General features: G+C 42.7%; 10 protein-coding genes across 10 annotated transcripts; 4 read left to right on the top strand and 6 right to left on the bottom strand.

Moving 5' to 3' along the window:
• Positions 1-163: 163 nt before the first annotated feature.
• Positions 164-1,871, top strand: BDB00DRAFT_883901 (ergosterol biosynthesis ERG4/ERG24; the record flags this gene model as incomplete). The annotated part of the gene is made up of 5 exons (XM_053128278.1): positions 164-436; positions 530-652; positions 766-1,114; positions 1,178-1,528; positions 1,675-1,871. 5 exons carry the CDS (start codon positions 164-166, stop codon positions 1,869-1,871), a joined length of 1,293 nt encoding a protein of 430 aa, XP_052977450.1.
• A 661-nt stretch (positions 1,872-2,532) lies between these two features.
• On the bottom strand, positions 2,533-2,930 carry BDB00DRAFT_767533 (uncharacterized protein; the record flags this gene model as incomplete). Its single annotated transcript, XM_053119675.1, has 2 exons — positions 2,533-2,758; positions 2,857-2,930. Coding segments are annotated over 2 exons (300 nt in total), but the record flags the coding sequence as incomplete, so codon positions are not given.
• Positions 2,931-8,768: 5,838 nt separating this feature from the next.
• Positions 8,769-9,542, bottom strand: BDB00DRAFT_510949 (uncharacterized protein). The gene has a single exon (XM_053117664.1). The coding sequence runs from the start codon at positions 9,222-9,224 to the stop codon at positions 8,805-8,807; it is 420 nt and encodes a 139-aa protein (XP_052977448.1). The 5' UTR covers positions 9,225-9,542; the 3' UTR covers positions 8,769-8,804.
• Positions 9,543-10,292: 750 nt separating this feature from the next.
• Positions 10,293-11,909, top strand: BDB00DRAFT_767539 (uncharacterized protein; the record flags this gene model as incomplete). Its single annotated transcript, XM_053119676.1, has 5 exons — positions 10,293-10,446; positions 10,544-10,619; positions 10,721-10,958; positions 11,061-11,117; positions 11,193-11,909. The coding sequence occupies 5 exons, from the start codon at positions 10,293-10,295 to the stop codon at positions 11,907-11,909; spliced, it is 1,242 nt and encodes a 413-aa protein (XP_052977447.1).
• Positions 11,910-12,252: 343 nt separating this feature from the next.
• Positions 12,253-12,867, bottom strand: BDB00DRAFT_883898 (uncharacterized protein; the record flags this gene model as incomplete). Its single annotated transcript, XM_053128277.1, has 2 exons — positions 12,253-12,630; positions 12,697-12,867. 2 exons carry the CDS (start codon positions 12,865-12,867, stop codon positions 12,253-12,255), a joined length of 549 nt encoding a protein of 182 aa, XP_052977446.1.
• A 970-nt stretch (positions 12,868-13,837) lies between these two features.
• Positions 13,838-14,117, bottom strand: BDB00DRAFT_767414 (ribosomal protein L35; the record flags this gene model as incomplete). Its single annotated transcript, XM_053119668.1, has 2 exons — positions 13,838-13,997; positions 14,077-14,117. The coding sequence occupies 2 exons, from the start codon at positions 14,115-14,117 to the stop codon at positions 13,838-13,840; spliced, it is 201 nt and encodes a 66-aa protein (XP_052977445.1).
• Positions 14,118-16,307: 2,190 nt separating this feature from the next.
• BDB00DRAFT_767442 (chitin deacetylase 1) lies at positions 16,308-17,674 on the bottom strand (the record flags this gene model as incomplete). The annotated part of the gene is made up of 2 exons (XM_053119669.1): positions 16,308-16,832; positions 16,940-17,674. 2 exons carry the CDS (start codon positions 17,672-17,674, stop codon positions 16,308-16,310), a joined length of 1,260 nt encoding a protein of 419 aa, XP_052977444.1.
• Positions 17,675-19,700: 2,026 nt separating this feature from the next.
• Positions 19,701-20,952, top strand: BDB00DRAFT_834138 (dihydroorotase, homodimeric type). The gene is made up of 2 exons (XM_053124316.1): positions 19,701-19,889; positions 19,970-20,952. Exons 1-2 carry the CDS (start codon positions 19,767-19,769, stop codon positions 20,909-20,911), a joined length of 1,065 nt encoding a protein of 354 aa, XP_052977443.1. The 5' UTR covers positions 19,701-19,766; the 3' UTR covers positions 20,912-20,952.
• A 24-nt stretch (positions 20,953-20,976) lies between these two features.
• On the bottom strand, positions 20,977-21,960 carry BDB00DRAFT_883895 (tRNA-guanine(15) transglycosylase-like protein; the record flags this gene model as incomplete). The annotated part of the gene is made up of 3 exons (XM_053128276.1): positions 20,977-21,172; positions 21,244-21,538; positions 21,615-21,960. The coding sequence occupies 3 exons, from the start codon at positions 21,958-21,960 to the stop codon at positions 20,977-20,979; spliced, it is 837 nt and encodes a 278-aa protein (XP_052977442.1).
• Positions 21,961-23,701: 1,741 nt separating this feature from the next.
• BDB00DRAFT_834134 (uncharacterized protein) lies at positions 23,702-25,611 on the top strand. The gene is made up of 5 exons (XM_053124315.1): positions 23,702-24,648; positions 24,704-24,763; positions 24,851-24,906; positions 24,998-25,174; positions 25,274-25,611. The coding sequence occupies exons 1-5, from the start codon at positions 23,859-23,861 to the stop codon at positions 25,580-25,582; spliced, it is 1,392 nt and encodes a 463-aa protein (XP_052977441.1). The 5' UTR covers positions 23,702-23,858; the 3' UTR covers positions 25,583-25,611.
• Positions 25,612-27,375: the final 1,764 nt, after the last annotated feature.

Below are 27,375 nucleotides of genomic sequence, written 5' to 3'. Positions count from 1 at the left end.
ACTGTTTACGCAAATGGCGAACAAAGTCGACTCAAAGACTGTTGAAAAGCAGGAGACCAACGCCAATGGCGTCCCACTGTTCAAGTCACCATACACCAAGCTCGACGTCAAGCTTGACAATGAAATCGTATATGAATTCGGTGGCCCCATTGGTGTCTGCGCCATGATGACTGGTTTCCCGGCCCTCATGTATTATTTCTGGGTTTCGCTCGAGTTCCACGAGGGTAGACTCTTTTTCCCCGAGTCGTACACCAAGGAAGGTTTGTCCGATTTCTTCTGGAATGAGTATGTCGGCAAGATCGTCGAGGCCGGTTTGCCCAACTGGACTGCTGCCAAGATTTACTTGGGCTATGCTTTGTTCTCCTTCATTCTCGCCTGGGTTATGCCTGGTCCTGTCGTCGAGGGTCTTCCCATTCCCTCGTTGAAGGGCAAAAGAGTAAGTTGGTGTTTTCGCGTGCTCTCAGATTAGGAGCTGACCCGCCCCTCTTTTAATTTATTTTCCTTTGCGTTTGTGTGTAACTCCAATTAGTTGAAGTACGTCTGCAACGGTTTGTCGTCGTGGTACCTTGTCCTTGCGTTGTCCGCTGTCCTCCATGTTACTGGCATCTTCCGCCTCACTGAGATTATTGATAACTTTGGTCCTATCATGAGCGTACGTGCTGTACTGTGGAACGGAAAAGAAGGGGAGGGGGTGGGGATTCGTCATGGTGTTATGTGGTCTGCAGCGATAATGTAATCTGACATTTTTTTGGGGGCTGCGTGTAGGTTGCTATCTGCTGGGGTTTCACTATGACCACCTTGGTGTGCATCAGCGGTTACGTTCAGGGCACCAACCACCGCATGTCTGGCAACTTCTTCTATGACTACTTCATGGGTGGTCCCTTGAACCCTCGCATCGGACCTGTCGATTTGAAGATGTGGGCCGAAATTCGCCTCCCCTGGGTCATTCTTTTCTACTGCTCGCTGTCCTGCCTCCTCAAGCAGTACGAACTTGATGGCAAGGTCACTGGCCCTGCTGCTTTCATGGTCCTTGCCCACTTCCTCTATGTCAACGCTTGCCAGAAGGGCGAAGAGTGCATTCCTACCTCGTGGGATATGTTCTATGAAAAGGATGGTACGTTTTGCCTTTATAGAGAATACTAGGAGAAGAATCCTGGATTGACTCGATCGAAATTAGGCTTCATGCTTATCTTCTGGAACATGGCCGGTGTCCCCTTCACCTACTGCTATGCCTCCATCTACTTGATGAAGTACCAGCTCTCGACCGGCACTGCCATCACTCACTCTCTTCCTTACACCGTCGCCTTGTTCACTGCTCTTTTGCTCGCCTATTGGGTCTTTGACACCGGTAACTCGCAAAAGAACCGTTTCCGTATGGAGCAAAACGGCTCGTTCATCGTCCGCAAGACTTTCCCCCAGCTTCCTTGGGGCCATATCAAGAATCCCTCCTACATCAAGACCGAGCACGGCAACCTGCTGCTCACCTCTGGTTGGTGGGGCATTGCCCGCAAGCCTCATTACACTGCTGGTAGGGTTTCCTTTCTTTCTTCATATTGTTGTTGTTGTTGTTATTATTGGATATACTGGGAAAACGTGGATCATGGAAGAGGAGAGGCTGTTTGTGCATTGAGGACATCAAGAGGTCGAGTGATATTAACGGTCGGTTTGCCATAGATTTGGTTATGGCCATCTCGTGGGGTCTGATCACTGGCTTCGGTTCGTTCTTGCCCTACTTCTACTTCTGCTTCTTTCTCGTTGTCTTGACCCACCGTGTCTCCCGTGACATGGAGCGCTGCGCCAAGAAGTACGGCAAGGATTGGGAACGCTACTGCGAGCGTGTGCCCTATATCTTCGTCCCTTACGTCTTCTAATTTATCTTGGTTTTTTAAATCGCTCTATTCCGACCGTGCATGCTACTTTGATGCTCTAATCGCACGCTGTAATTTTTTTATATTTTCCTTCTCTCTACAATACACAAAAGTATTTTTCGCTATCATACGTCTTGCATCGACTGTAAATATCAATGCATGTTGAATCTCCAAGTTGCCAGAGTGCAGGAGGGGGGGGGAGGAATAAGCATGCATGTGAGGTGCCGGTTATAACGCACAGCCTTTTATTGCAATCAAACAGCCTAAAGACTGTACAACACAGAGGATATGGCATGTTCACCTTGCTCTCAAAACCCTGCAATCTAGCTTTAACCGTACAAACGCGCAGCGAATAAATCCTACATTCAGGTTAAAAAACGTGATTAATGAAAAGCTGGCGAAGAGAACTTGAGTGTAGTTCTTGCGATCACACGCACACGAACACGTGCATCATGTAACTGCCTCCACCACACAAACCAAACACGTCAATATGTAGCGAGCACAGAGGTAAATGCCTTTTTTTTTATAAAAGAGTTGAGTTTCGTGTAAAGCTAGGGGGTAGCAGGGAAACAGAAAGTTGGGTGTGTTGTGTGGATATTTCGCATGCGATTGAGCAAAGAGAAGAAAAGAGAAAAATAGCGAGTAAGGAGAAGTGTGTCTTCCTTTAACCGCCGAAACCGTAGAGGGTGCGGCCTTGTCTCTTCAAAGCATAGACAACATCAAGCGAGGTGACAGTCTTTCTCTTGGCGTGTTCAGTGTAAGTGACGGCATCACGGATGACGTTTTCCAAGAAGACCTTGAGGACACCACGGGTTTCCTCGTAGATAAGGCCAGAGATACGCTTGACACCACCACGGCGAGCGAGACGGCGGATAGCAGGCTTGGTAATACTGCATATTACAAAGAAGCAAAAGAACATCCACTTTTTTTGATTAGCTAAACAATGTAAACGAGTGCAAAGTAGATAGAAAGAGGAAAAGTTCTTTACCCTTGAATGTTGTCACGAAGGATCTTGCGATGGCGCTTGGCACCACCTTTTCCGAGACCTTTACCACCTTTACCACGTCCAGTCACTAGACGATTTCCATGCAGGCAAACAAATTAGTTCAATCGATAACTTGGCGATGGGTGAAGTGAGCAATCTCTTAAAGTTTCCAAATGTTTAAAGGGGAAGCAAACACTTCAATAAAGAAGAGTATGTTGAGGGTTGAATTGGATGAGATGGGCTTACTTTTTAAATTTTAATTGGAAGAAAAAGAGAGAAAAAAAAAGTGCCTTTCCGTCACAGGGTCCCTTTTATTATCATTATTTTTTTTTCCAGCTGCGACGCGTTGAACTCTTTGCTTTACGCGTCAAAAAAAAGAAACACCGACTCCAACCTAAGCCCATACCAGCCGTATCAACGCGAAAGCTGCTCCAATAAATAGATTATCATATGCATATCCTGGTAATATTTAACAGCTTTATCTTACACGAGAATTTCTCATCATGTCATTGAGCTTATTATGGAAGTATTCTCATGAACACTTTTCGACCAATAAACATCAGTACTTGACGACTGCCCCTTGAAATGTACGCGTAAAAAGCTCAACACGGAAGGCATACATACTCAATAGACACAAATTACAATCAAGGCTAAGTTAAAACTGTTATAGCCGTTACTCAATGCTGAAGCAGTGTGATTCCTGACTGCTTGCTGAATGCACGTTATTTCATACATTACTATTATGTACACGGCCGAAGAAAAAGATTCTCCAGTATCTTTGCAGGAAACAACAACTGGAGAGCTTACCAGATCAGATCTCAAATTTGATATCATTAATACTAGGGATGTTATAAGGTATTATAAGGGGATAATGATATATAGAAACGTTATTAACTAAGCAATACAGTAAAATAGTACAAAGCAGGTTTTACAAGATTTAGACGTGCTTGTAATTTTCTCCTACCTTGAGCTTGTGGCGTGACGATTCTTCTACTTGGACAATGTACGTACATGAGATTATATTAGCGGCATCACACAAATGATATACGGACAAGTAGTGCAAAGTTTAACAAGAGAAGTGATATAATATCTTCATCGAATGTCATAAATCGCAAGTTTCTTTCACGAGGGACATTACTGAGCATCATAGGCAGATCTTGGTAGTGTTCGGCACAGGTATGTTTCCGGATATAATGTCTGCCTGTATACGATTGTGTGCATCCGCTGTATAGACTATAATACACGGTGCATACCTATTCAGAGCATGAAAAATGATGATGATGACAAAACATTTCAACGATATGGCTGTAAGTCTTTCAGGTTATGACCACTTCGAACAGCCAAACATCTTCAATACCACTCTTTGTAAAAGGGCAAACTACTGTATTTGAGGCAGTTAAAATCAAGGAAAGAGCGATCGTTCCAAGTAAGATGTTTCTTTCTTAAAGTATCTCTTTGATTAAAGCCACCTAGTGTGTGCCATAATATTATTCATAGCCCACTTCACTCAAGAATGAAATATAGTGTGCTTCTTACATTCGTATCTCACGCTCGGTTGCCCAAGAGGCCATTTGTACTGTTTGTTCTGACGAGGGATCCGTAATTTGTTTGATTTCTAGGTCGTATTAGCCTCACCAGTCATTTTGTTATCAGACTACCTTAATATCCAACATCATCCTACGCTATCCGCTTGTCCCACTATCTACACATATCATCAATCTCCTATGTAGGTTGTTTGGTTGGTTCTTGCTTTTGTCCCTCCCTCATCCATATCCATACCCTCACGAGACCCAGTGCCGCCCTTTGGGCTCGTTGACACATACGTAACAATGGCCGAGTTTGTAGGTATGATAAAGAATTTCTTTGGTACATAACAAGATCACATTGCATAGCACTTTTGGTATTAGTAGTATATCCTCATCAATTTTTTTTGCTATATACCATCGCTGCATCCATTTACTAAATTTTTGTTCCCCTACTACATGTGCTTCTCACAAATTGCTAATACAGTGCAGCACATGCGATAATTGCGCTCATAGTTTCTACAATAATCAGATGCGCGAATACGATAATAAAGCTACATGGTCATTTAAGCGATTAGACAGAAACGCACTAATTGCGAGCTGTGGACTGACCCTACCATTATCTGCCACTTGTAAACGAACATTTTACATCGGATCCATCCCATCAACAAGCACTTTGTAAAGCAGCTTATCCCACTTGCTCAGGAAAGAGGATATGTAAGGTGCTTAAATATCTACTCTTTTATTCCAAACATACTCTTCACCCAACCAAACCAGCTGGTCGATGATGGTGATATTTCATCGGTTCTTGGCTTCTTATTCGAGCTGCGTTTCTTTACAGTCGTTTGTTCTTCATCAGTATCATCATCCCACGATCTCAAGCGCTTATTACCGTTTTGACCGTTCTTATCATCGCCACCATGGGTATACTTATCATCATCCGCCTCCTCCTTTTGTCCTTCTTCTTGTTCTTCTAGTTCATCTTTTCCGGTAGAGTCAGCAGTAACAAGCTCAATCTTTTCAACGCTCGTTGTATCCAACGTTCAACAACGGTATCATCCACATGGCCATTTCTCCGCTGGGCTGATTCTTGTTCTGTGGATGATAAGGGTACGATCGACTCTTGATGGTTGAGTACTGGTTCTGGTACTACAGCTTGGGGTGTTTGTAAATCTTGATGTGGAGTCTCTGCTGAAGGTTTCTCTGTCGTTGCCTCTGTTCAGGGTAGAATGGTCTCCAGTTGCACTTGGTCAAAGTTCATCCTGTTGTTTGTTTTGACCAACAAAAAATAAATGTTAGCCAAATATAGTTCTTTATGGTTGTATAGGAACACCTCAAGTATGTTTACCTTTCTTGTTGTGCTGCAATAGCTTCTTGCGTAGCTACCTTTTGCATCTTCTTCAAGGAGTCAGATAATGGGCTTGTCATCTGTTTTTAGATACAATGATGTCAGCACAATATTGGTTCGTATTTTCCTATCCATCTATAACGTACTCTCAGGGCTTAGACTTTTCCGGATCTTTTTTTTATTAAGGTGCGAACTTCTTTCATCAGAGGACCAACAACACGGTTACGCTTGATATGAGGAGTCTTTTTGCCGTTGAGTACTGTTGTGCTTATGTTTAGTTAAAGAGCAAACACCGTCACACGGTATAGGGAGAAACATAGAAAAAAAGTTCGATACTTTACAGGTCAGCGTTTGGTGGTGTTTGACACCAATAGCTAGAGAAACGTTCTCGGGGCATGCTTTCAATACCGCCTTAGCTACCTGTATATGTATAGAGCATAGATGTGTTAGACATCCGGTATCTGTTTCCAGTTGTGACCGCACTGAAGAATAGTTTATAAGAAAACTTTACCGCTAGCTCGTAAAGTAAGTTCACGTTCGCCTCGCCGGCGTAGTGGCCGGATTGGATAGGGAACGCGTTGTTTGCCCACACTACTCCGTAGCCTCCAACAGATACATTTTCAAACTTTGCTGATACATCTCGCACGATACCCGTGACTGCAATATAATCAACGTTGATATCATCCTAGTTGTCGTATATATACACTTTGTTTAATATAACATTATACCAACAAAGAACCCGTCTTTCTTTTATTTTCCCCTTTCCGCTTCTTTTAAGAATTCTACCTTTTTGGTACCAATTGATTACTCTTGTTTTTGTTGTTGTTCTTGCCTGACAAGCGCGTTTTGAGGGCCATCTCGTATCAAGTTGCTGTTCATCAAACCGAATATGCATCATTCGTGATCAAACTCTTTTTCCTCAATTAAAGGTTAAAAAGTTCATTAAGAGTTTTTTTTATTTATGCCTGTTGTAAGCGCTTACATAATAGAGAGAAAGTAATTACTTTTATTTTGATTTGAAATTGTAGAATTCAGGGGGTAAATAAATCTAGGGAAAGCAAACTAGCTTTTGTTCTTTGACTAGAGAAAACTGTTTCAGTCCGTCTTAAAAAGAAAGGAGCATGAGCAGCAAAATTTTGAGCGATCTAGTGCCGTTCTACTACAACCATGGTTTATTCTTATGGACCTTCAAATGCCACAGAGTATCGACCATGATACCTGTCAAATACTTTAACGCTAAGATACAACTCTATTGTGCTATGTACAAGCAGTGTATCATCAAGGTGCCACTCGTAAAAGCATCATCGTCGGTGTTGTTGCTGGGGCAACATCAGTAGCGTCGCACCATTTCCTCGATTTCAATTGGCCCGAAACCAGCAGTGGCAATTTTTATAGTTTGGTCTAGTGCTTGTTTTTCCAAGCATCCACTTCAGGGACTTTTTGTAGAAGCGATTTGCACTGTGCCATATACATAACAGTGATAGGACGATCCATAATACATGATCACTCTGTCATCATCATAGCACAGCGATTTAAGCGAATATACCTCTTTGGAATTTCTGTTTCTACGTTCTTGTCCAAATTCTTACAAGGCTTGTCGGTCGTTCTGCTTCTTGCCGATTTCTTGAGCGTTGTGGATACAACCATTTTATGATATACAAGACACAATTAAACGTCGAGGGAGCAAAATAGCATTATACTCATGTACGTCTTCTTATATCTATTATCCTGCTGTGTATTAACAACGGAAATGCTTCTCCCAATCCTGTGTCTTGTTAAGTTTTGTTTTATGAAAACCTACTTTTTAGGACTAGCACCATTATTGCATAGCCATCCACAATTGAAAAACAGGGCTGTTCTTGCGCTGCCATAGGACGGCGAATGTACCGCACGATTCAGTGCAAACTAGAAGTAAGCAGGTCCATGACGGTTTTATATGTCACTCATTCCGGCTTTCAAAGTATTTATGTCCATGTGGTGCGTAACAACTGTCATTTACTATCCCTGCTAAAATCGTAACAGAGCATTAAACCTGCATCTTACTCACTTTCGCTTCTGAAAAATACTATAGTGAGGCCATCTGACATGCTAACAGGTTGCTTTTTTGCGATGATGATGGATTCATCCTCTAATAAGGTTATGTAGTGAATAAAGAGCGTCCCGCTGTTCTGGTTCCTCGTTTCCAAGTCTCTTAATAAGTACGTACTGTTGTCCTTTTTTATGGCTTCTTAATATGATTTTCAAGCACTTTCTATAATTCGCCACATACCGCAGCATATCATTTACAAGTGGTGCTATTTTCTTGCACTACGTCGGGTGTTAAGTAATCTTCAAACATCGACTCTTTGCTAAGGAATCTCAAACGTATTGTAAGCAGCAGCAGCAGTGGCTATTGGTTATTCGCTCTCCTGTTCTGTTTGTAAAAAACCAATGAGCATCTCCCAGAGCAATCTATACTATTGGTACTACATGTTTGTTTTGACGGCCAGCGTCTTAACCAAAAGGGATTGTGCTCAAAGAATATCGTGCTGTTGCAATAATTTATCTAGTAGGTGTATGATAGGCTTATGCCTATAGCATACTGTAGGCATTCAAGTGCTCATGATGATTGACGCTGGATAATGATCTTCTATATATGTCACAAGAACTATTCCTTGTCAATGATAAAGTTGCACAGACTCTAATTGATACAGGGAGTGGGAATATACTATGCACATGCCCCTTGTTTCATGAGAAATACACAAATAGTGTCCAAGCATAGAGTCCTCAACCATTGTTTCCATCACTACATACAGTAGTAGATTATAGGTGGAGAGAGAAAATATATTATACGCCCACATCACTCTTTTTTTGGCTCTCTTTTTTTCTCTTTCAAAACGAAGAGAATCCATGCAAGTGCCGAATGACCAACACGGTGGTGGACGTAGTAATAAATACGTCTGCAGAATATGCGATAGGTTATTTTACAAAAAAAAGAATATGGATACGCACTATCAGTTCGTAGCTTGATACATAAATATTTCATTTTGTGTGTGTGAGCTCTTGAGGTGTGTGTTTGGATGAGATAATCTTGACACGGACTACATTTTACATAAAAATAGCCACCGAAAACGCCATATAGATGACGCACTAGCAGCTGATATGGCATCGTGCTTGCCAGACCATACGGCAGAAGAACTTTTGAGTAAAGATGTAAGCTGCAACGCAATATTAGGGATAGCGCTATTTTTGCAAAGATCGATCCACAAGTGTAAACTCGTGATTTTGTTGTAGGTCAAAAGGGAAGTTGATATCGATTGGGCTATCAATGTTCTTGATACTGTAGGAAACATAGCGAAGGTAAACATCAAGAAGATGTGGGCGACAGCTATTGTTGAGAAATGACGCATTGGTATTGAGAAACTTATAATACACTTCATGTGCCTCAAGATAGAATATGGCAGCTCGGCGATTAACAGTAAGAAAAAGAAACTTAGTGTAAGTAGCATAAACAAAGTCATCGAGTAACCTCAAAAGGATTAATAACGTCAAATGATGACAATTTAACCATATTTCATTTGAAAAAGTGCGGTTTCCAAGGCTGCAGCAGAACGTATTACAACAAGAGTTCATTGAGGCGACATATGAAAGGAGCACATCAATAAGTTCTCACATCCGACTTTGCTTTGGTGAGAAGGGAGTTGTACAGAAGAACGTATACACATTTTGGGTGCTAACAATAATCTTAGGTACGTGACCCGCAACAAGTATGGTACTTGACATCAATAAAAGAGCCCTTTGTTCAAACACCTACCTTCTGTAGCCTTTTTTGCACTAACATTCTCTTCATGTATCCATTCAAAAATGGATTCTATATGCAAATAGCTCCATAATCATGTCAGCATCTTTCCTCTTCCTTTCTACTAAGATCCAGTTAGCTGTGATGCCTTAAAAATTCCCTACTATAGCGTTTCCTTGAAAAGACTACAGAAGCAAGTTTTGCAGACACACGTTTAAAAGTCAATGATCTTCTACACGCTATTGTAGTAAGCAACGTGTAATCACAAGGGCTGTCTCCATCAATCAAATTGTATGCCCACGACCACCAGGAGACGTGCGGGAGGAAACATCCGATTTTCACACCGCTTGATCTCAACCTATGCAGATCCCTATAAAAAAGATGTGTAAGAGTTTTCTCCAAATGGTGCATGGAGCGCATTGCAGACATGGTAACTGTTAGGAAAGGGTGAGATACGCGATCGTGGTAGGGCAAGCCGTTGATTTCATCGTGAGCAATGTTTCGAAGGAGAAAAAGAAGTGTAAGCAAGAAAAGAGAAAGCTTTTGAAATCACGTTCCATTCCAGTTTCACGGCCTAAAAGTGCCCCAAAATGCGGGTCGAAATCAACCAACCAGGATGCGGGACGCACTGATCATTTTTCGATAGTGCTGATACGACCTTTTCTCCAGTCTCTTTTTTTTTCTCTCGTTTCCTCGGTTTGGGACATCAAACGTTATATATTGCCTTTTCCCTTCCTTTTTCTTCCTTCCTTCCCTCTCGTTCATATATTCTCTCGGCTCGTACACACAGATGCTCAGGCCCGAACAGCGATCGTCGTCATATCAGCGTTTAAAAGCAAAGCTAAAGAGAAACCCCTCGTCCTTTACGGAGCTCCCCAAGAAAGACTGGGCTCGGCCACAGACGCCTAAAGAACTCGCTATCCATGCGATCAAAGGCGGAGCGAGTACGTTTTATGCAGTAGAGATCATACAAGCATATCATACGAATTCATTTCTTTTATAAGACCCATGGTGCTCACTGTTGCTGTTTATATCCATAAGGGGCGTTCCTTATGGCCTATGGTCTTAGAGCCGGTGTTAACCTCTGCTTCTACTTGATACGAGTGATTCGAAAAAAGTAACCATTGCAACCTCTTCCGATAAGATACCCTTCGTTTATCGTCGTTACATATTAACAATTGGATCCAACATCTTTTGTATCATTATCTCCTTTCAAAGAGCGGCGCTAGCAAACATCCTGTCAGCCACGTTTAAGAATGAAACTGCTCTTCGCTTCGGTGGCATGTTTGGCATGTTTGCCTTCCTGTGGAAACTGGTGAACAACGGCATGCGGATCTACCGCGACAAAGAGGATCGATTGAATGGCTTAGTAGCAGGTGCTGTGGCTGGATTGGCTATTCTGTGCGAAAAGCAAGAAAGCCGAGTGGATATTGCACAGCAATTGTTTGTTCGGTATGTTTCACTTCCAACAAAGAAAGCCATCGTATATTAACTGTCTTTTAGCGCGCTCCAAGGTGTTTATAACGCAGGAAAGGCCCGCGACATCATATACTTTAAGCACGGCGATGCGTTGCTGTTTGGTCTGGCTTGCATGGAGATCCTGTATGCATACACAGTAAGTGTACGCCGCATAAGCGGAGGTGTGAGTGCGATGATCAGTTCTTTCTTTTTTGCTGAGTTTCTTGTCCAGATGCAACCCGCGACCCTTGCCCCAGGTTACTATGATTTCATGGTCAAGACGGCTCGAGTCCCCCACGATTTGCTGAGGCTGAATGAAAAAAATGTCAGAGGCAGCGCGCTAACGACCCACGAGACACTGCACGCTATCAACAAATTCCGACCTACCGAACAGGCCATCAAGTTGGCTCAGTCAATGCCAGAATACCCAACCGCACTTCCTTGTGAATTGATCCATCCATGGGTGGATGGTTGCAATGCAACTGCCGCTGAGCGATTCGTCAAAGTAGTAAAGTCAATGTTTCCTGTGTATGGCACGCTTCACTTAGTCCCTATGCTTGTCTTCCGGTTCAAACAGTTTAGCAAAATGCCCCTTTCAATGCTGTCAAAAACGGTTTTAGGTACAGCCAAAAGCTGTGCATTCATGGCATTGTTCGTCACCTTATACCAATACCAGATCTGTATGCACCGTAAGCTCCTCTCGAACGGCATCACCACATTCAACAGCAAATACCTCTATGGCTGGTTTGGATTTGTATGCTCGTTCTCGTCGATCTTTTTAGAGGAAAAGAAACGTCGTGGCGAGCTGGCCATGTACTGTCTGCCCATTGCTCTCAAGAGTTATTACCAGATTCTTTACCAGCGCAAATGGATCATTCATATTAAACACTTTGAGGTCATGTTGACTAGTGTTGCTATGGCTATTATTATGGTAATCTCTTTCTGTTAGATCTCTGCTAACTTTTATAATTATACTAACTTCTTTTCCCTCACTCAACAGTCATTTTATCAAGAAGAACCTGATGTTCTTTCATCATTCGTACGCAAGATAATGTTTCATCTCTTTGGTAGAAATTAAAACCATGTTATCTATTATTAAAACTATGTGCAGATACAACTTTTTTTGAGATTGTCTGTTTTGGATGAATGGGTAATATACACGGAAAGAAAGGAAGGACCGGCCATCCATTCTATTAGGAAAAGGGAAAATTGGGTATATCTTCTATCAGCATAGCGTGATGGGTGGTAACGGTGATGATATTGGTAATGATTAATGACGATGATGTTGTTGTCTACTGAGCGGCGATGGCCGATAGCGGTATCTGGAGTTGTGTTAATTGTAAGCTGTACAGATTGGGTGATGGTGCAATGATCTTTTTGTTTGGAGGTGAGGGTGCTTTAACGAGTCGTGTTAAAGCAGCGTCGATTTCGCAGAGTGCTGCGCCCTCAGCAGTAACGTTGACTGTAGAGCCTTCAGTCATGCCCTTCTCGACGGTGAATACAAAATCTTCGCAATAACGGTTTCGTCGGAGCAGTGAGCACTGAATTTGACGTCGATGGTCGAACATGGTTTTGATTTGGACAGGTTGTGGCATCGAAATAGTGAAGGTGACTTTTTTTGTGACAGCGTCAAAATGTGTTGCAGTGGCAGTTGCTTGATCGAGATGGACCTGTAACCAAAGTGAAGAGAGTAAGCATATATGCTAACTATAGTAGAAGGGTCTTTCGAGACTTACTAGGACGCCCCAATCGTCTTTTAATGGACCAGAGGTAATGCGTCGTTGGATTTCGCTGTGACAAAAGGCTTGGATCATTCGGCAGGTGCGCTCAGCGCGGACGAGGTCAGCCAAGGGAAGTTGTTCGAGTACGCAACAGATGATTTCGGGAGGTAGTATGGAGATGTCCATGGGGTTGTTGTGGGTGTATGGCATTGTTTGCACTGTTTTGTTGCGCGGTGATTCAGGAGTAGTTGGTTGTTTTTTTTATTGTTGGGATTTGCTAATGGCGAACTGAGTCCCGTCTTTATATATCATAGGGGGTTTTATCGGGGGGAACGGGGTTACCCTCGAAAAACGAGCGGGTTTCAGAGCGATGGGTTTGCCGTCATAGCTTCAATTGCCTTGACCAAAAAAGGGGTTTGTTTATCGATTGCTGGTCGCTGTCAATTTCTGCTTCAACTTTAAATTGGCCAATCAAATGCGTTTTCCCTTCCCGTCGTCTATCATGGGGTTTCTCTAACACTGATTGTTTGGAAACGGCTGCTGGAAACAGTAACCGATTCAACATAGTCCCACTTTCTTTCCGACGGTTAGGCAATAAAACAATCTCCTCCTTTTTTTCCCCCATAGAAAAGGCACGCCACGTTCGATACAAAGAGTGTTGTTAGAGGGAGGGAGGAGGGCGGACAAACTTGCCCGTTATCATAACTTGCGCGGGCGGACCCAACTGTGCGTATAATCTAGCGGCGGATCTGAGAACGAGGAGTCGAACCGCTCAGCGGCGATGGCGTCGTTGATAAGCACAGTGCACGCACGCTCTCTTCTCTTTGTACACTCTCTCAGGGTGCCATATGGGCATGCAGAATGGACGTATATTTTACCCTATTCGTATTATTAATCCCCCAAGTGACTAAGCCTTATGAAGGAAATTTCGCGACTACTAAACAACTTTTTTAGTGCTGTCAAAACCACTACTTTTGCTGTTGTTCACATGGACACCGTCGTCACCGCGATCATCACCACTACACCAAGTGGGACTATGCATCATTATCAGCACCTCCTCTCTCTTTTTCCCCACACGCCATATCCAAATAACGTCACACACTAAAAATAATCAGAAAATACCCTGCAGATGAAAATTACAACAACAGCAGCAACTTTATTTATACGGCAGAACCTTGTGGAGCATCTTTTTCTGTGACGTGCTAACGATCGTGGAGCGGCTCAGGCGGTTCACTCGTTCGGGCGAAAACGACGAATTCAAATGACGAAGTCCAACCTTCCATCGCTTGAAGTTACCATTGCTCGTAGGGAAGAATCTATTACAGGCAACCATTATATTTAGTAATTGCATCTTTTATGTTCAATTATGGACTGAAAAGTGTTGTGTATACGAACCGCTTTTTCGCACCCGAGTGAGATTTGAGCTTGGTTGCCATGCCACGAGTTTGGCTTGGTGCATTCATGGAAAATGCATTTCGAGTCGCTGCAGCTGAAAGAAATATGTCTCTTATTAGTCTATTGATCTATATTATAATAAGGCTCGTTGTGGTAGCATCGTCTCATGGCCTACTTACCCAAAATGCCAAACATTGTGGTCAAACTTCAAAAACACAAAATGCAGGATGAGCTGCTCTAGAAAGGGAAAGATAGTCACGCACGCGCAGGGACTCTAAGCAAATTTCCTATTTGCAAAATTGTTTCCTAGTCTGTTCCTTCATGTTCCTGGTAAGAAGACTTTGTCGTAGTTTCCCAAAGTGCAATCAATAATAAAAGCGTAGAACGGTCGCCTTTTTTTCCCTGGCATTGATCATTAAGTATCTCAAAAACATTCACTCTTTAACATAGGATTTGATCGTCATGTAGAGTAGACTGAGAAAATAAAAGAAAGATGTTTCTCAGTTGTATTTCCACATTTTTCAACAAGAACGTGCTACTGCGATTCAGCTAAGGGGCATCTGTGATGGTTTGTTTCCTTGATGGTATCCGATGGCCCTTTTCACACTCGGAATATAACCATTGCTCATTGTGAGCATGTATTACTTCTTGATGAGAATTATGTTTCATTTGACCGGTTTAAGGCGAGCCGGTTCGTTTGATATCATCTCTTCGTGATACTTTTTTTTTAATATAGTTGATGTAGTCAATATATCAAAACAAACCTTCTTGGCGCAATTCTATATATGCATTTTGCCTCTGGAATACATACATCTTGGATTGCTACAGTACAAGGAGCTCTTGCCTTACTTCAAGTAGATACTTTACTAAGATATAGTAAGGATGCATTATCAGCAGGGGCATCGAAACCAAAAAGCCTAAGTACTAGTAAATGAGTTCTATGCAGTAGCATTGCTGTACATTTACATACGATGATTTTTGGAGACTTGCTTATTTCCGCGGGTACATCTTTGATAAGGGCCGCATATTCTCGCATTATTTTTGGTGTGTAGCATTGCGCTCCAGTTCAGCTTGTTCTTTCCACTGTCTCAATAGCTTTGATCCCATCTATCGAACATAATTTAAAAAAGTAGTTACATAGTAAGTTAATGGAAAGCCGTATAAAACATTCGTCTTAGATATTAAAAGGCGTCATAGTCGTCCAGACCTGGAGCAAACTCAATAAAGCATTCATTGTTCTACATGAGCAACAATAAAAGAGGTGTACTATGAAGCGTCTTTATCGTGCGTTGTTATCATGTAATATAGCCATGTACCTCAAAATAAGTACATAGGTAATTTGAACAGATAAAAAAGGATAATCGCTGGCTAATTTCATCCATGTGATTAGAATAAAGAAGAGTGTGCATTAATCGACATAGCCATCGTTAACATCAATTCGTCAGCACACATTTTAGATCGTATCTACTTCACCATAAAGTAGTAATTATCAGAGAACAAGTCATTGAAGAGCAAAAATTATACTATGACGGCGTGGACAATTTCCGGTCACATAGCTACACTATCGCAGAATAACGCAACAGCAAGTAGGGTTGCCAAGCGTCTAAAACAAGTTTTACAAGTCTATGATGCGTGATACTACGAGTTTCCATACGTGTTTTAGTACACTGTCCACAGGTGTACCGCTGCTGTGAGCACATTGATGTTTATAGAAAATGCCAAGTTTCTAATTATTAAGGTCTCCGTGTTCTCCGAGATTGCCTCGTCCATTTTGAATCCACGTCGCTGATCAGGCATCAACACTTTTGGGAATCAATGCCTTACAGAGACAAGTTTTTTCAGTAACGAAAAAGAGACATTTGGTCATGTATATGTGCATGTTTTTTTAGCGGACATTTTATATCTAATGCAGTAGAACAAGTATGAAGTTGTTGTGTTAACAAACATGGAAAGATGGTGTACTTCTCACGGGCCGAGTTTAGTATCATTCGCTAATTAGAGTTATATAAAAATTGGTGCTGTGTCAATTGCTCGAATTTGGACAGTGTGAATTCGTGTATTGCGACATTTATACGGCTCTTATTTTTACTTAGTAACACATTGGATATATAGCTCATACAGGATACAAATTAATAGTGTGACAAAAAATAAATTATTGGTTGTTGTTGGTGGTAAACAGAGGGGGTGAAGAAAAGAAGAGGTTTGTAGATTTACAACAATACATCATATATCTAGGCGAAAATAGCAATGATCAAAGCCAGTGCAAGAGCACCAGTGGCGGAGACCTTGGAAGCAGCAGACTGGTCGTTAGAGGTCTGGGCCACATCAGAGCTGGAAGAGCTACCAGCACTGCCGGCAGGAGTTGCAACCGAAGAAGAGACGCTCGAGGACGAAGCAGCGTGGGTAGAGTTATCAAAACCAGTGAAAGCAACGGTGTTTTCCATGTAAGGGTAGGTGATGTTCATACAGGTGGCGACATCCAAAACGTGTTTGTAGTTTTGCTTGATCTGGGGAATGTAGTCGATGGCCATTTGCATAGTGGTGTTATCAATTTCGTGAGTCAAGACAATGTTACCGCTGGTGGAAAAAGTGCCGTTGCTACCCATCTTGATGAAGTCTTCGTAGTTGCCTTGAACCGTGGAAACAGGCTCGGATTCACCGGCAGCCCAGTCATCAGTATCAAGGTTCCAGAGCACAGTGGTCAAGTTCAATTGAGTAGCAATCCATCGGACACGGTCATCAACATCGCCGAAAGCCTATAAATAAATAATAATCATGGAGAGAAAAGGAGATAAGTCCGTTGTATCGCTGTACAAGGCTTCCGAAAAGAACTAATAAGGTAAACAAAACAAATTTAACTTACAGGACGCCAGTGGCGGGGAGTTACGCCCGTAACCACTTTGATAGCCTTCTGCGTATAGTACAGCTCAGCCAAAACTTCCTCATTGGACAAAGTAGTCATCATCTGGTGGGACCAGGTGTGGTCAGCAATGTGATGGCCATCCTTGACACCACGCTGAGCACCGTAGGGCCAGTCAACCACGTTGGAACCAATGTAGAACATGGTAGCCTTGAGCTTCTCTGTTTCAAGGTAGTCATAAAAGGCGTTGTGGGAGCAATTGGGACCGTCATCGTAGGTCAAACCCCAAGTTTCAGGCTCGGGACAGGCATAGATATCGGCATTCACACCTTCATGCTTGGGGACGGTACAGGTGGTTGCGGACCACCAGCAGTCAGGGTCAGAGCTTTCGTCGTAGTCAGTCATAATAACAGCACCGTCATCACCCATAACACGGGCGGTAATGTTGGGCATCGAGTCCCAATCGATAGAATTGTACAAATTTTTAAATTCTGCCGAAGTGTTCATGCCGTTGCTGGTAGCAGTCTCCCATGGCGTGGGCCATTCGGAAGCGTCAAAGACAAAGTTGGAGGGTTCGTAGTAGGTGCACTGGGTGACTTCATCGTACGAGGTGGTTTGAGCAATTGAGGGAAAGGTGATGTTGGTAGGGTCGACTTGAGTCTTGAAGGACTCCCAGTATTCAGCTGCGGAAGCAATTTGGGCAATGGCAAGGGAAATGGCAATGGATTTGACCAACATGGTTTTCTGACAGGTTGGAGAGAGAGAGAGAGAGGGAGAGAGAGGGAGGTAGAAGGAATAAAAAATAAGTATGGAGGTAGTGGAGGTAGTAGCGTATACAAAAGAGAAAGGAATGTGGATGTGTGTCTGGAGCTCCCAATTAACAACTCCTTTTAAAAAGAAAACTCAAACTGGGACCAGAAACGGCAGAGAGAGGCAACCCATTTTATATGTGTCGAAACGGACAGGGCCACACGGGATTAGGTTTTCACGGTCTGACTTGCATTCGTACATCCCCAATGAAGCTTGTGTGACCCTTGGCAGATTCTTTTTTTACCTATTTTTGATAATATCGCTAAACAAGGTTTGGCCCGTTTCTCTCGCACAGGCACATAATTAGCACACATTTCACAAGAACGCGCGCTCTTGATCATGACGGACACCTTTGGCTTTATCATCAGCAGCGGTAGAAGCGCATCAAGCTTTATATTTAGCTTTTTAATACCCAGCAACTCTTTTAAAACGTTTCGCCAAAGATAAAGATGTAAGCGTACCTACTTGTTTCCGTAATTCTGCTTCTGTAGCCGTCTTGATTCTGTTTCCTCTCCGAAATGTATTTGACTTTTTTTGAAACGTGAAATTAAACCTTTTAGAGAAAATTTACCCAATTGAGCATGTTTATTTGCAGCTTGCACAGTTTTTTTTTCTTCAAAACTTATACACCGATAATGAATGCCTTCCACGTGTTTTACTTTATTTGATCTTGGCTACTACTTTAGCTGATCTGTCCTTCTACTTTAATCAATTGAAAAAAAAAGTGATCTCATTGCTAAACGATAAAAGTCAAAAAAGGAGAATAAATCGGGAGAGGAGCTTGCGGTCATTGGCAAATGTTTCGGAGCACTAACAAGAACAACTTCGTCTTCTTTCCGATTCTGAGACAAGAGTTGCATGCGATCATATACTTTTTGCCGGGAGAGTGTGAGTCCCTGAAAATAAAATCATTCATTACACTTTTTGCTATACTATCACCATTAGCTATGATTTACTCGCTTGTGTATCACACGCAGGCACCTTGCGTTTGACCTAATTGAATCGTCATGGCAACCAATTTTTCGTAGAAGCGCTATGGCTACTACGCAGTTGCTATAGCAACCGGACACAAAGGGGGAAACAACAGAAGTTTTGGCTCGTGGTCAGCTCAGTTTTGTGTATTACACATGTCGTCGTAATTCCTGGTTATGTTAGTCCGAAGCAGCAAAGCTTGTTTCTATCATTTCACTCAACCTTCCTGCGCAGCACACGTAGAAAAAGGCAATTACCCGGATTCCCAGCTTTATCGATCGATTGAGGGGCGAGTGCTTTGAGGCTGTGGACGAATTGAGCTTTTTTCCTTATGATGATGATATGGTACCGCTAGTGATATGTAATCGTGAGAACAGCCCTTATTTTACGTACTACCCAAGTCAGTCGAGAAATTAAGTAATGCTCAAAGACATCAGTGTTCCATCAAAATGCTGGTTCTGATCATGATAATTGCAGGCGATAGCGAGATAGTGTCTGTAAATAACATTCATCGTTATTGGTTGTGGTCGAGTGTGGCATGCTGTTGAAGTGTCGTTCTGCGCCATTGTACATCCCGTGCCTCAGTCTGTTTGATACTCTAGAGCAACGTCATAATATAATTGGCCTGTTCGTTGATAGAATTGTATTGACTTCAACGACTTTTGCCATTTTGTATAGCTATATGACCATATGTCGCTTCGATCGAATATCTGGAGTGTTTTGGCAGTCATGTCGTTTGATATACATCCAACTTTCAATATATACAGATCCAAACCGTTGAAATCATATATAAATGCAATTGCACGTTTGGGGAAGTTGATTTTTTCAGAAAAAAAGAATTCTACCCATCCAAAAAAACGCTTCCATGCTTTGAAGCCCGGCGAAAAGGGAATTTTCTATGTCCGGCAAAGCAATCTGCCATGTTGTCAAACATCTCGGTGGCTTGATTTAGCGTTTCCCCGCTTTTCTTCGTACCAGTAAGTTTCAATATTGTTGCATCCCTTTATTTATCGAACTTACACTAAATTCCTTTTCCTAATATTTAGTCATGACTACTTCCATTACTCTGCCGTCTGCTTGCGATTTCCATCTTCACGTTCGCCAAGGTGAAATGATGCAAATGGTCACCCCCAAGGTGGTCGAAGGCGGTGTTTCGGTTGCTTATATTATGGTAAGGATATTGAGCAGACTTACCCCGCTTTCTTTTTGCGTTTAGTCGAAGCGAAACTAAACGAGAAACAATATGTATAGCCCAACACTGTGCCACCTATCAAGACGACTGAGCAGGCCTTGGAATACAAGAGCGAACTTGAAGCACTTGCACCTCAAGTCACCTTCTACATGACCTTGTACCTGTCACCCGAACTGACCGTTGAAGAAATCCGCAAGGCTAGCGCTGCCGGCGTTGCTGGTGTCAAATCGTACCCACGCGGTGTCACCACCAACAGCGATTCAGGTATTGAATCGTACGAAATTTACTACCCCATTTTCCAGGCCATGGAAGAAGAAGGCATGGTTTTGAACTTGCACGGTGAAATCCCCAGCGATCCCACCAACGACATTTGCGTCATGAACGCCGAGGAGCGTTTCTTGCCCCAGCTCGAAAAGATCCACCATGCTTTCCCTAAGCTTAAGATTGTCTTGGAACACGCCACATCCAAGGCTGCTGTGGAAACCGTCAAGCGTTGTGGCGACACGGTCGGATGCAGTATCACCGTGCACCACTTGCAATTGATTGTCGACGACTGGGCTGGCCAACCTCACCATTTCTGCAAGCCTGTCGCCAAGTACCCTCATGATCGTGATGCTTTGCGCGACGTTGTCGCCTCGGGCCACCCTCGCTTCTTTTTGGGTACTGATTCGGCTCCCCATCCATGCCACACCAAGGAAACCTCCAAGGCCAATGCTGGCGTATTCACCACCCCCATGGTGTTGCCTTACCTTGCCAAGATCTTTGAAGAGATCGGCTGTCTCGACAAGCTCGAGAACTTTGCCTGCCACTTTGGCCGCAAGTTTTATGGATTGGGTCAACGCGAAGGATTTGTTGATCGCGGCGTGACCTTGGTGAAGGAGGACAATGTTATTGTGCCCGAGAAATACCCCGTGTCGGCTACTAACGCGAATGCTGGCGTTGTTGTTCCTTTCTTGACTGGAAAGGATATTGGCTGGAAAATTACAAGCAACTTCTTCTAATTTAATTAAAGTAACTAAAATAATAGAAAAGTATATTTCTGTACATAGTAAATTTTTAATTTTTTTCAAAGAACCCGGTTCTTTTTCACTGGACTACCGAGTGACTCAAAGTCGATTTCATCTTGATGTCCTTCACTCCCACTGCCCTCCTTTCCGTGGTTGTGTTTGGCCATGAACGCTTCTTTGTCGGCATCAAATGTCTTGTTATCGATGCTGTTACGCACAGCACCCATAAAATGCTCCAGCTGATATACATTATGCCTAGAAACAGAAATTATTAGAAATATTCCACTTACAAGAAAGTAGCCCATAGATTGGAAGAGATTACTTACATCATGATGAGCAGCGGACCAAGCATTTCGTGGGCGTTCAACAAATGATGGATATAAGCTTTGGTATGAGGCGTGGTGCACGTGTAGCAGCCACACGATGAATCAATCGCATCAAAAGACTGTGCAAGTCGTGTATCCCACAAGTTCAACGATTTTTCCGGCTTCTCTTCATCTTTTGGTGGCGACATGCTATCACCAAATTTGAATGTAATGGCCCGTCCACGCTCCGTCATTTTGTATGCATAGCTTCCGTCAAATAGATCAATTCCCTGCGTTATACCATCCAATATGCTCTCTGCTCAGAAATAAGTAACCTTTCTTCTTCTTCTTCTTCAGTGGCTGTCTCTGTCGGAATACAGAGCAAATCTTACCTGGAGTGGAGTATCCATAGGCAAGTCTGGGTTTGTTGGCAGGTAATTGTTCGATGGATGTCCGAATGCACTCTGTGCGCACATCACCCTCCAATTCAAACGCGTTCAACACAAATCCAGCCACTTGTTCGCGTTTGGCGGTCTCACTTGCCGATCGTACGCGCTCCTCTACATTGTTGAAGCCGACCACAGGTGCAATCACCGGGGCAGGCGACGCAGCCAAACAGTCGTCTAACCACCGTAATGTTCGATCTACCGATTTTTTAATTCGTTTCGTTTTGATCTCCTCGCCCGCTTTAATCACGTCTGCTGGTGTAGCACACCAATCCGGCTCATATGCTGTCATTGCCTGTTTCCATACATCCGTCGTGACTCGTCGTACACCGCCGTGTGTGTCAACGGCAACGTATTTCTCGGTATTGGCTGATACTGGTTCGAGTTTTGATGCATCACGCACATCGCAAAATACTAAATGATTCTATTCCCAGTATCAATCTCGTATTACTACCATTTTCTTTGATTTCATATCTGACGTATAAACTTAAAAAAAATAATGATTAATTACAGGCAAATTGATATATCGATGAAGGCCGTGGGGGTATTTGAAAGACGAAGGTTCCTTTTGTTCAACACTAAGATTTATTTATCAGTTTGAACTTTTAATATGTTTCCAGGATAGAGTTATATAGAAACTTACAAGTGCTCCAGAGCCACGTGGACCATGTCAACTGGCAGTAATTTTAAATTGTCGGCAATCAAGTGCGGAACGGATCCACGAACGGTGTATGCGAGACAAGCAGGCGTTTGTATTATTTTGTTTTTGCTAGTAAACTGGAGACTACCGCGACGTAATGCATTATCGATCGCCGTCAGTTCGAATTGAAGCTGGTTCATTGTCCTTTGCATCAAAAGATTCAGCCAAAAGGGCTTTGAAAATTTGGAGAAGAAAAAGTGTGAGCAGCGCGCAAGGCTGTGTGACGTTGACAACATTTTCGGTAATAAGGGCAACCACCTCACATATGCCTAAATGATCCGTAGCTATGATTTTTTTATTGCGCTTATGAAATAGCATGCGTTAAAAGTTTCGTCTCTCACAACGTTTGAATAATTTTTCACGTCGTTGAGTGCTACGTGGTCACGGTAATTAAATAGCTTCAGTACATCTTGCTGGACAACTTAGCATAACTATCGAGACAATCTGAAATACAAAAGGCCAGGTAAAGCTAGAGGAATTGACCCACGTACAAAATTGCCGGTCGATCCGATAGTTGATGCAGAATTGAAAGGAATTATGTCAACCGGCGTGACCGCAATGGTAATAACTGAGACGTATACTGTAAATGAATCGGCGTTTGCGAGAAGATCTCATGCTATCGGACGGTCGATGATTGTTAAACGATGAGCTCAAGTATAGTTAAAGGAAACGGGGAACATGTTTTCTTCTTCTGGTAATAGCACGGATATTGATCCTATGAGTGTGGGGAAATTAGGAAGGATGGTTTACTAGTGGGCACAGCAGTTTTATCCGGATGGTATTCCCACGGACGCAAAGGCTGTTAGAGAATCATGCTAGTGGGAAACCTCTCCGGCTAAATAGTATGTCGATCTGTTCCTGGCAGAAATATTTAACTTCTTCTGACTAAATTCCCACTACATATTTTTACCCCACACCCAACGCCAGCTTGTATTAACACATTTGCCCTTTTCCCGGTCAACAAGACGCGGTTGTCGCATTAGTTTTTTAACTTATCCGTTTTTACCCCACCCGTCACCTTTTCAAATCTATTTAAATAGACCGGGTGAATAATTCAGATGAAACACTTTAATTTTCCTTTCACTTCATAATAACCGCAGATGATCTTCACGTCGCCATTCAAACCTGTTGAAGAGCCCCAATGTGGCGTTATGGAATTCTTATTCAAAAACCATTTCAACATCCCTGAAGACCGACCTTTGTTCATCGACTCTATCACGGGCGACAAGCTTACTTACGGTGACTTCAAGGACCAAATTTTACAGTTTGCAGCAGGCTTGCAAGACAAATGTAGCTTCAAGAAGGGTGATGTGATGCTGGTCTATGCGCCCAACGACGTACGTATTATCTATTTTTCTTACTGCATCCAGTACATGCATGTGCATACGCATGCCAGCGAGCCCAGCGTAAAACAAAGCAAATACTAAATCTTGTCATCAAATTATCGCTCTGGTGATCGAATACTCTAGTACAAGTACGTTGTTCCATTGATGGCAGCTGTCGCCGCTGGCGGTGCAACTTCTCCTGCCAACCCTAACTACAAGACACGCGAACTTGTCCACCAGCTGTCGCTGACCGAAGCGAAAGTCTTGATTGCTCACCCGGAAAACATTGATACAGCCATCGAAGCAGCTGACCAAGTTGGTCTTCCCAGAGACCGCATCTTTGTGTTCGGCTACAAGGCCGTTAAGGGATGTCTTCCATTCTTGGCACTGATGGGATCGCGTCGCGCCGAATTGGTTCATCTCACACCCGAGGAGTCCAAGCAACTACCAGCTTATCTGTGCTTCTCATCCGGCACCACGGGACCCAGCAAAGGTGTCATAACTACTCACGCCAACATGAATGTGAACTTGTTGCAATACTGTGCTGCTGACGGTCCTTTTATTGATGGCAGTAAGGATTGCACCTTTGCCACTCTGCCATTCTTCCATATCTTTGCCTTGACCAACATTCTGCATTTGGCGTTCTACGTTGGCCTACCCGTCTACGTTATGAAGCGTTTCCACCTTGAGCGTCTGTGCCAATTGATCCAATCCAAGAAAATTTCGTTCGCTTACTTGGTGCCACCGATCCTGCTGCAGATTGCTAAGGAAGCCGTCGCTCAGAAGTATGATTTATCGTCTATCAAGTGGATCCAATGTGCCGCTGCACCTCTTGCACCGGAACTGTTGGCTGCTCTCAAGGAGCGTCTGCCTAATACTTCGATCAAACAAGCGTATGGTCTCACAGAATCATCGCCGGTCGCTGTGTCCGAAATCCCCTTCAAGACCACTCCAGGTAAAAATAAATTACTTCTGCAAAATGGCGTATTCTGACCTTATATCTTACATAGGCTCAGTCGGTTACTTAATGCCCAACATGACAGCCAAGCTTGTCAACGAGGATGGTAAAGGTACAGTACATGATACGCTGTCTATTGTGAAGATAAAGGAGAGATCTCGAAAAGAACATGCGAGATTCATATGGCATCTTTTTACAGAGGTTGGCTTTGATGAGCGTGGTGAAATTTGGCTAAAGGGTCCCAATATTATGAAGGTATGCAGGAGGAAGATGCAGCAGTATGTTGGTAGCAAAGATGAAAGCCCTTATCAGCTGACAATTTACAAAATCTATCATCGAATACTAGGGTTACATTCGGAACCCGGAAGCCACAGCCGCTTCAATTGACAAGGATGGCTATTTCCACACCGGTGACGTTGGCGTAGTAGATAAGGAAGGCCGCTTCTACATTGTGGATCGTCTCAAGGAATTGATTAAATACAAGGGCTTCCAAGTGCCTCCTGCTGAACTCGAAGCTATTTTGGTAAACATCATTAATGCAAAGACAAGAGAAAAGAGAAAGGAGGAGAGGGTAGAAATAACAAACAGAGCTTTGTCTCATTAAATCAATAACGTTACCTAGTTAAAATCGCCCGATGTGGCCGATGCCGCAGTCATTGGTGTCTATGATCCTAGCCAAGCATCCGAGGTTCCAACCGCCTACATCAAGACTATGCCGAATGTACCACGTACCCAGGAAACTGCCGACCGTATCAAAAAGTTCGTCGCTGATCAGGTTGTTTCTTACAAGAAACTGCGCGGTTTGGTCTTTATTGATGCTATTCCCAAAAGTGAATCCGGCAAGATCCTTAGACGCGTTTTGCGTGACGCTGCTCAAAAGGCGGCAAAGGATAAGATTGCAACCCAAGTTGAAACCAGCGCTCGTTTGTAGTTTGGCCAAAATATCCTATATCACTTGTTCTTGTTTTCTTTAATATCATATCCTGATATGTTTCCACCGCCAAATGATCACCGCAAAACACACCCTCTTTCTCTATCCGTTTCCATAATCATACTAGTCACTTATCCGCTCACGCGACCAGAGGGAGAAGTTCCACCCTTTCTTCGCCTTTCGCCCATGTTGTACCATAGCTCTCTTCTCTTACATAAAAAATAAGCAATTTACAATATAGAACAATAGACAGTATATATTATCAATATTGCGTCCAATTCATATGCACTGTGATGTAACGCTTACCGTCCCAACGTGCTAGTGGAAAAAAGCATTATATAAACGATCAACTTTAATCGCTTGTTCTATTTTCCTCTTTTGAGAAAGCCAATTTTTCTCTCTTCATTGTCATCCAATCTATATTTTCCTCGGCCACTCACCCTTTCGGCACACTCAAAGTTGCAGATGTTTCATGAAGTTTTATTGGTCAAAAAAAATTCTTGCACTTGAACTTGCGAAAAAACCTGCAAATAGGTTTGAAAGTGCCTTTTATATATACTACTACATACTTTATCACTCTAGATCTTTTCCATTATCTGATTAATATGCAAAACCATCAAAACAGTAACTTCATTGAAGCGCCAGTCTCACACTCATTAAAGACTTAATAGGACTCAGAGAGTCATATGGAAATGATCTCGTTATTAAAAGACACCGTGACAAATGTGCTCTATGTCATATAACCGTGTTTCAAAAACGGCAGCATACGACGGATCTTTTTATTTATTTGGCTCCAACTGGATTTGTTCTTGGCCGCATTGGATGGGTACATACTTATAGCGTAAACAACATATAATGTGGTAAAGCACACTACTTTGAGATTGATCCGGACAACTCAACCCACTCCATCGTCTTCGTAACTATTATAATGCAGTAGAGGGAACACTATACACACTGATGAACCAATAAAGATAATACATGAGCGGCACCATATCGATAATCCCTCAAACATGAACTAAAATCGAGGATGACTCAGAACCAACCGTCGTGTTCAGACTTTTCTCATCTAGAAATGTCAACACTTAACACGTCCAGTGTATCGACCTTGTCATTTTCAATGCCATCCACTCCCACTATCTAGATATCTGAGTTGAGTGAATTGTACCTGTCAAAGAGCATGGATCAACTTTAACACAGACGAAGGTAACACTGCATCTAGGAACATACTGATAAAGACAAAGATTACTCATTACAATCGGAAGACAACATCCATCAACATGGCATCCAAAATCAAACTTCCTCATCTTGGAAAGATCCAATATCCGGTATGTCCGCAATTCGCTCGTCAGTTCATCCATCCAACGGAAGTTTAGACAGCATCTCAAACAGTATATAAAGGGTTGTGAATTCATTCAATAAAAATCATCACATATTTGACTCACTCACTGTATTTCGTATTGTCTTTATTTGATCTCTTTTCTCTTACCTATCAACAACCTACGTTAATATACATACCGATAGTACCTTTTTAATTCTCTTAGCTCCAGTGTCCATAGACGGCATCTAGCGAACTAATGGACAAGAAGTATTGCTCTTGTATATAGCTTTATTAATACCACATATTAACCAAAGTAGGATCCGATTTTGATCAAATGTCGCTTGGTACAGTATGTAGTTTTCGTACTTTTCTTGTGTACAAGTTTTTTTTTATGAGGATATATACTCTATATCGTGGCATTCAATTTTGTTTCGAAAAAGGTAGTCGAATGAATATCTTTTATATAACCTGACGG

Source organism: Zychaea mexicana (assembly GCF_025766255.1).
Source record: "Zychaea mexicana strain RSA 1403 chromosome Unknown BDB00scaffold_61, whole genome shotgun sequence".
Lineage (NCBI taxonomy): Eukaryota > Fungi > Mucoromycota > Mucoromycetes > Mucorales > Lichtheimiaceae > Zychaea > Zychaea mexicana.
The sequence above is the reverse complement of the archived record's forward strand: the minus strand, read 5'-3'. Positions and strand labels throughout refer to the sequence as shown.

Coding starts and splice junctions, on each gene's coding strand:
- BDB00DRAFT_834134 (XM_053124315.1), top strand. CDS start 23,859: ATGGCAGCTGTCGCCGCTGGCGGTGCAACTTCTCCTGCCAACCCTAAC. Junction 24,649..24,703: donor CCCCTTCAAGACCACTCCAG/GTAAAAATAAAT, acceptor TATCTTACATAG/GCTCAGTCGGTTACTTAATG. Junction 24,764..24,850: donor TGTCAACGAGGATGGTAAAG/GTACAGTACATG, acceptor ATCTTTTTACAG/AGGTTGGCTTTGATGAGCGT.
- BDB00DRAFT_510949 (XM_053117664.1), bottom strand. CDS start 9,224: ATGACTTTGTTTATGCTACTTACACTAAGTTTCTTTTTCTTACTGTTA.
- BDB00DRAFT_834138 (XM_053124316.1), top strand. CDS start 19,767: ATGACTACTTCCATTACTCTGCCGTCTGCTTGCGATTTCCATCTTCAC. Junction 19,890..19,969: donor TTTCGGTTGCTTATATTATG/GTAAGGATATTG, acceptor CAATATGTATAG/CCCAACACTGTGCCACCTAT.